The sequence below is a fragment of the Physeter macrocephalus genome, chromosome 18 (assembly GCF_002837175.3).
Source record: "Physeter macrocephalus isolate SW-GA chromosome 18, ASM283717v5, whole genome shotgun sequence".
Classification (NCBI taxonomy): Eukaryota; Metazoa; Chordata; class Mammalia; order Artiodactyla; family Physeteridae; genus Physeter; species Physeter macrocephalus.
Genome location: NC_041231.1, coordinates 84,152,901 through 84,159,693, shown reverse-complemented (window position 1 = coordinate 84,159,693; position 6,793 = coordinate 84,152,901). Strand labels below are relative to the sequence as shown.

At 39.5% G+C, this 6,793-nt stretch overlaps 1 protein-coding gene across 1 annotated transcript in view; it reads left to right on the top strand.

Moving 5' to 3' along the window:
- LOC102978546 (DLA class II histocompatibility antigen, DR-1 beta chain) overlaps positions 1 to 2,606 on the top strand; it is a gene marked incomplete at its 5' end in the record, with an annotated part of 7,683 nt that extends 5,077 nt beyond the window's left edge. The window contains 4 exons of the mRNA XM_055080022.1: positions 72 to 353; positions 1,121 to 1,231; positions 1,711 to 1,734; positions 2,042 to 2,606. Coding sequence (XP_054935997.1) covers positions 72 to 353; positions 1,121 to 1,231; positions 1,711 to 1,734; positions 2,042 to 2,055 — 431 coding nt within the window. The remainder of the gene's footprint in view (positions 1 to 71; positions 354 to 1,120; positions 1,232 to 1,710; positions 1,735 to 2,041) is intronic.
- Between the last annotated feature and the right edge of the window lie 4,187 nt (positions 2,607 to 6,793).

The following is a 6,793-nucleotide window of genomic DNA, read 5'->3' as shown; positions in this document are numbered from 1 at the left end:
CAGAAAGGCAGCCAACCAACGAGACTTACTCTGTCTCCCTCACTTATCCCCTCTACCTTTTTCTCTCCTAGTGGCGCCTACAGTGACTGTGTATCCTGCAAAGACACAGCCCCTGCAGCACCACAACCTCCTGGTCTGCTCTGTGAATGGTTTCTATCCAGGCCACATTGAAGTCAGGTGGTTCCGGAATGGCCAGGAAGAGGAGGCGGGGGTGGTCTCCACAGGCCTGATCCCTAATGGAGACTGGACCTTCCAGACCATGGTGATGCTTGAAACAGTCCCTCAGAGTGGAGAGGTCTACACCTGCCACGTGGAGCACCCCAGCTGGACCAGCCCTGTCACAGTGGAATGGAGTGAGAAGCTTTCTGGCCTCATAAGTTACTCAGCCACCATGGACGGGGCTTGCTTACCCCTGAGTGTCAGGTTTCTCCTCTCCCCACAGCATCTGTTCATTTGCTCTATTCTCTCCTATCCTTCAGCTGAGGTTAGGAAGGTAGTCATGTGAATATCCTGTGATAGAAATCCTCTGATATTTATAGATATCCTGTGATAGTTTGTACAAAGACCTGTACCCCCTGAGAAGGCAGTTATGCCTGACAAGCAGAATAGAGGTGTCCCTGTTTTGAGCCTCCCATCTTATTTCAGGTCATGGTCACCTCTTTGGCCCTGGGCACCAGTCCCCTTCTTCAGGCTGGGCTCGTACTTCTGACACTGTTGCTCTGAGTTGTTCATTGTGATCTGAGAAGAGTTGTTCATTGTGATCTGTGTCCTCTATGATGTAGGGACCTTCCTGACATGAAGGGAGTCCAACCTCAGCTCTGCCTTTTATTAGCTCTGCCACCTTAGACAACCTACTTAACCTCATTGAGTTCCTGGCACTTCACCCTTAAGATGTTGAAGTAGTGGCCTTATGTCAAGGCTGTGATATTTAAATGAGTTTAATTCTCAGTGTGTATCTACTTAGTGTGATTCTTAAATCTCTTTTCCAGAAATGGCCATTTATTCTATTTCTTGCAGGGCAGGCTTTTTACCCCCATTGTCACAGCTCTGAATCTCAGAGTCTCAATTAGAGAAGTAAGAATTGGGGTAAAATATCACTAAAACTAGCTTCTTTTCTCAGGGGCACAGTCTGAATCTGCTCAGAGCAAGAAGATGAGTGGAATCGGAGGCTTTGTTCTTGGTCTGCTCTTCCTTGGGGTGGGGCTGTTCATCTACTTCAGGAATCAGAAAGGTAAGGAACCTGTTGGCAGCTGAGCCTCCCCACAGACTTTTGGGGGAAGAAATATGACTTTGCTCGGTTAGTTCTCTGTATATCAATGATGCTGTGTAAAGTCTTTCTTTGCTTAGTTGACCTCAAATTTCCTGAAAATCCAGAAATTGACAGTCCATGGTTAGCTACGGTTAAAATATAAGAGGTGATGGCCTGCAAAGATAAGAAAAATGTTAACATGCTTGGAGATTTTGGGTGGAGATCCTGGGACAAATGCAGGAAGAGACACTAAGACTGATGAACTTATACTGGATTTGTGTGACAGAAGCTTCGTAGGTTACCAACTCTCAGTGTCTGCTCTCCTCCCTGCCCTGTCATCATGTGATTAGGTTGTGGTATTACAGAAATCTGAGGTGGGGGTCGGGGGTTGGGAACATTCTGTTTGGGGACAGATTAATTTCCATATATTTTAAGTATATATCTTCCCTTCTCTTTCCCAGGACACTCTGGACTTCAGCCAACAGGTAATGCTCTTTAACTCTCTTTTAGAGACATACTTAGTCTCCCTAGAACAGATGGTAGAGGTGACAAGACAGGTGACATAAATAATGGGAAAGACCTTGGATCTGACTTCAGATCAGGCAGTTTCCACTAAAGCTTCTTCTCTCCACTAAACAGAAGGCCTGTGCTCTGAAGTAACTTTGGCTCAGGGAGACTTAAGAATTTGTTTTCCTTCTTAATTCAATGCTTTAACATGAGACCCTGAAAGAGGAGAAAAAAACTGCTTACAGAGTTAGATCTGGAAACAACCCTCTCCTCTGTCTTTTGCAGGACTCCTGAGCTGAAGGGAGGATGGTGGCACTCAAGCAAAAACCTTCTGTCCCGACTTCTTCGCAGCATGAAAATGTTTCCTGCTTCACTGTAATTCTTCCACAATGACAGTACTTCTCAGGATCTAGTTTGCTCTTGGTTGAGTGACCCTGCAGAAAATGTCCTTCTTGATGGCTTCCTCAGCCCCTATCCTTGACCTGGAAGTCCCTAATATTGATCGCAATACCTTATCTTCATTTTTTCCTGGTCCCTTTTGTTTTTAACCTTTACTGCCTCCTGTGCATCTGAACTCATCTTCTGCCCACATTCCTTTTTAAAGTCTTTCTCAAATAAATATGGATGAAAATCATCTGCTTCATACAGTTCCAAGGAAGGAAGTAGAAAGAAAAGAAAAAAGGAGAATTGCATCATATAGCAATAATGGTTTTCATTAACATTGCTGAAATTTGGTCACTTGTGGATCTGAAAGATTTCCTTGCTTCCTTCCCTGTTTTTTTCTTGGGTTTTCTGTACTCTCTAATTAGGAATGTTTTCCTGAACTAGAATAAAAACTTTGTTGAACCCATTTCATGGTTGTCTCCTACATCTTTGCATTCTCAAAGACAAGCATGCAAGTTTCTTCACACCATGGGATACAGAAAGGGGCAAAAAATGTAAGAAATACAGGTGACTTGTAAGGATGTGATGCCCTGACCATTTTTGTAATCATGTTCTTTTTTCTCTTTTTCCCTGTTTTTTTTTTTTTGAAGAAAATATCTAATCCTGGGTACTTCTTGAACTCCTCTTTTATTAGACTAATGGTGGGCTTCAACAGTTCAGTCTTTTACTGTCTCTCAAATAAAAGGCAGTGGCATGCCGGCTCTTTGGCTGAGATGCATTCTTCCCCATAAATAGGGTTCAGAAGGCCTTCAGGACAAAGCCAAAACTATTGGAAAAGGTACATTTCTGAGACCCTCCAGATTGTGCAGTAAACTTACTGTCTGTTACAGGAAAATCCTTAATGGACCTTATCTTAGCAGAAATCAGGGACAGTGCTGGGAAAGAAAAGGGATTATATAAATTCACTGATGTACATCCAAACAGCTGGAGGAAAAAATGAGAATAACCTGCTATGGAATAATATCCAAAATACCCTTTCAGTACGTACAGGGCTGTGTGTATAGTACACAACATTTTGTTTAATAAGATAGAGGAGGAGAATAGGAATATATAGATACACCATTCATTTTATCTGTTTATCTATTTTTCTATCTATCATCTATCTATCATCTGTTTTTGTTTGTAAATAGAAATAATGGAAGGATTTTTTAAATGGTTGCCTATAAGGCAAAAGAAGGGAATATGTTAGATAGGACAGAGATGAAAGCTGGACTTTTCCTAATACGTCTTTTTAGTAGTTTTAACTTGAGGCACATTCAAATATTTTATGTAATAAAAAATTTAAATCAAAAGTTTAAAAAGGTGATACATAAAAACTGAAAACAAACTGCAAGGATATAAACTGTTGATGGAAAAATAATTAATCAATAGTCAATCTAAGAAAGAGAATTTTATTCCAGCCAAACTGATGATTATAACCTGAGAGATAGTCTTTCAGAAACCTCTGAGGACTGTTCCACCCATTAGAGGTCAAAGCACAGTTATATAAATTTTTGAGACAAAGGGTTATACATCAAAGTAACATATTGGCAGTTTACAGAGTCCAGCAAGGCAAGTAATGGGTCATTGTGACCCCTTACAGAATTAAGGAATGAACGTTATTTCCTAAGGAGCTACCTTGCTGACACCAGGAGAAAATTGCTTTTTTTTTTTCTTTTTGGGTGAATAGGCATTCCAATGTCTTATAATGGGATCTAGCTAATGTATAATGCACAATGCACGCAAAAGGGGGAGAGATAGTGGCTCAAATGGCAGAAAGATTTTATGTCAAATTTTTCCTGTCCTGCCTTAAAATAATTTTGTTACTGAGTCTAAGCTCACACAGCTTGCCACACAACAGGCCAATCAATTGAGAGACAAGGTGTTGGAGCCAGGAGTAGGGACTTTATTTGGAAAAAGCCAGCAGCCCAAGAAGATGGTGGACTAATATCCTAAAGAACCATCTTGCCTGGGTTTGCATGCTAGTTTCTTTTACAAAGCAAAGAGGGGGAGGTGAGGAGGTAAAGTTAAAAAGGCAATAGGTTGCTGCAAATGCTTCCTGGTTCCAGCCAGACTCCAGAGGGGATGTGTTAAAATTCTTTCCTGCAGCCATTCACAGGTGGGTCTGGTCAGGATGTTTCCTGTGAGCTAAACTAAGGTATTTTAGCTTAATGCTCAGGCCTGGGGAGCAGGGTTCTTAGAGATGGGCCATTATGCATGTTTTAAGCTATAGGCAACCTCTCTTTAGTGATTACCTTGAGCAAAGGAGTAGAATGCAAAGGTTAAAGAAAAAGACCCAAATATGGAATCAGACTTGTTCTTTCCTATTACAATTTTGTCTCATCAAAAGAAACTTGACAAATAGTATATGATGGGAAACAAGCTAGAAAAGTAAATCAAACTTTCTTTGACCTTTCATAAAACACTGTGGATCTACAACTGTAAATCAGTATATAGTTCTAAATTCCAAAGACTTCAATAGTATAAAGGAATTGGATAGGTTTCAAAGAAAGCACTAAATGGGTTAAGAAGATGGTGGCTTCTGCTATTGTATTCCATCCTAAGAATCAGTTTCAAATGTAAATCAACTCTAAAGAGTAGATAATTCAGAAGTTTATTTTAAAGTGATGGTCATTTGAACACAATGTCAGAGAAAGTCAAAGAACAGGAATTGTGTGATCAAAAGATTTGAGAGGTATGCTAGGGCCAGAGGTTAGTGAAGCATGGCTCACATGGTGTAAAGATTAAGTTAAAATATAGCTTGGTGAAGTCTATTATCTGTTAGCTACAGAAGATGGATCTTGGCCCCTAATCTCACAGAAATGGAATAATGTCTGATAGTGGGGATTTGTAAGCAGCCCCTAAAAGCATACCTCTCAAATCTTTTGATCACACACTGCCTCACCTAATGTTGTTGATTCTTTTCTTAGACTAAAGAAGTTGGAAAGAATAATAAGCAAATAATAGATGACTAGACCATTTCCACAGCTTCCCCTTCAGTAATCCTGTGAGAGAACTATGTGAACAAGATAACATCTGGAGGAAGATCACAGGAGGCAGCAAGTCTGCACAGAATGGAAAATGATGAAGAAGCTAACCCCCTACCTTAATGATCAACTGAGATTATTTCCTCTTTTCCCTTTAAAACCTGTCATGGCCAAGCAGAATCTTCAGAGTTTTTGCTTGAACACGAGTCCGCCTCCTTCTACCACAAGTTGCCAGCCTCCAGAATAAAGCAAATTTTCCTTTCCATCCAACACTTGTCGTCCAAGTATTGGCTCTTGAGCAGTGAGCAGCCAAACCTAAGTTTGGTAACATTCATTGTGGTGGCGTGGGAAATTGGGAAGTAGATAGAAGGCAGAAAAACATCTCTATAGATTCATGCAAACAAATATAAGTAAAGAAATTAAAGATGTGAACCATCTTCACCAAATTTTTATTTATAATTGGCACATATTTTGACTACATCCAATAACCACAGGGTATGTATTTCCTTAAGTTTTACAAAGAATATCTACAAAATAAACCATACTTTGTGGCCATAAAACAAGTTGTACAGAACTTCACAGGAATAAAATCTCACAAAATATATTCTCTGACAACAATCCAATTAAATTACAATCAATAAGATTGAGAAAATAGCCAAATTTTTGGAAGTGAAGTAATACACTTCTAAATAATCCATGGCTTATGAAAGAATAAATCAGATGAGAAATTAGAAAATATTTTAAAGAAATATTAAAACAGATTTTCAAAATTTGTGACATGAAACCAAAACTGTCCCTAGAGAGAAATTTATAGGTTTAAATGCTTAAATTATAAAAGGAGAAATATATAAAAATCAGAGATCTGAAAGCTTAAGTTAAGAATCAGGAAAAATAGGTAGCTAGTGGGAAGCAGCTATGTAGCACAGGGAGATCAGCTCGGTGCTTTGTGACCACCTAGAGGGGTGGGATAGCGAGGGTGGGAGGGAGACACAAAGGGAGGGATATGGGGATATATGTATATATATAGCTGATTCACTTTGTCATGCAGTAGAAAATAACACAACATTGTAAAGCAATTATACTCCAATAAAGATGTTAAAAAAATTAAAAATAAATTTAAAAAAAAGAATCAGGAAAAAGTGAATTTAACTTAAAAAAAGTAGAAGAATTGAAACAGAAAAAGTAAGAGAGGAAATTAATACAATTGAAAATCAATGTATATTAAAGAATATCAACAGAGCCAGAATATTTTCCTTTTCTTTTTCGGATAAACTTGCAAGACTGATAAGGAAGAAAAACAGAAAAAATCCAAATTACAAATTATTAACATCTGGAATGGAAAAGATGGCATTCTTAGAGATCCTATAGACATTAAAAAGATGCTGAGAAAATATTATAAAGAATTTTGTGGGGCTTCCCTGGTGGCGCAGTGGTTAACAATCCACCTGCCAATGCAAGGGACACGGGTTCAAGCCCTGGTCCAGGAAGATCCCACATGCCGTGGAGCAACTGAGCCCATGAGCCACAGCTACTGAGCCCGCATGCCACAGCTACTGAAGCCTGTGCTCCTAGAGCCCATGCCCCACAACAAGAGAAGCCACCGCCATGAGAAGCCCATGCACCACAA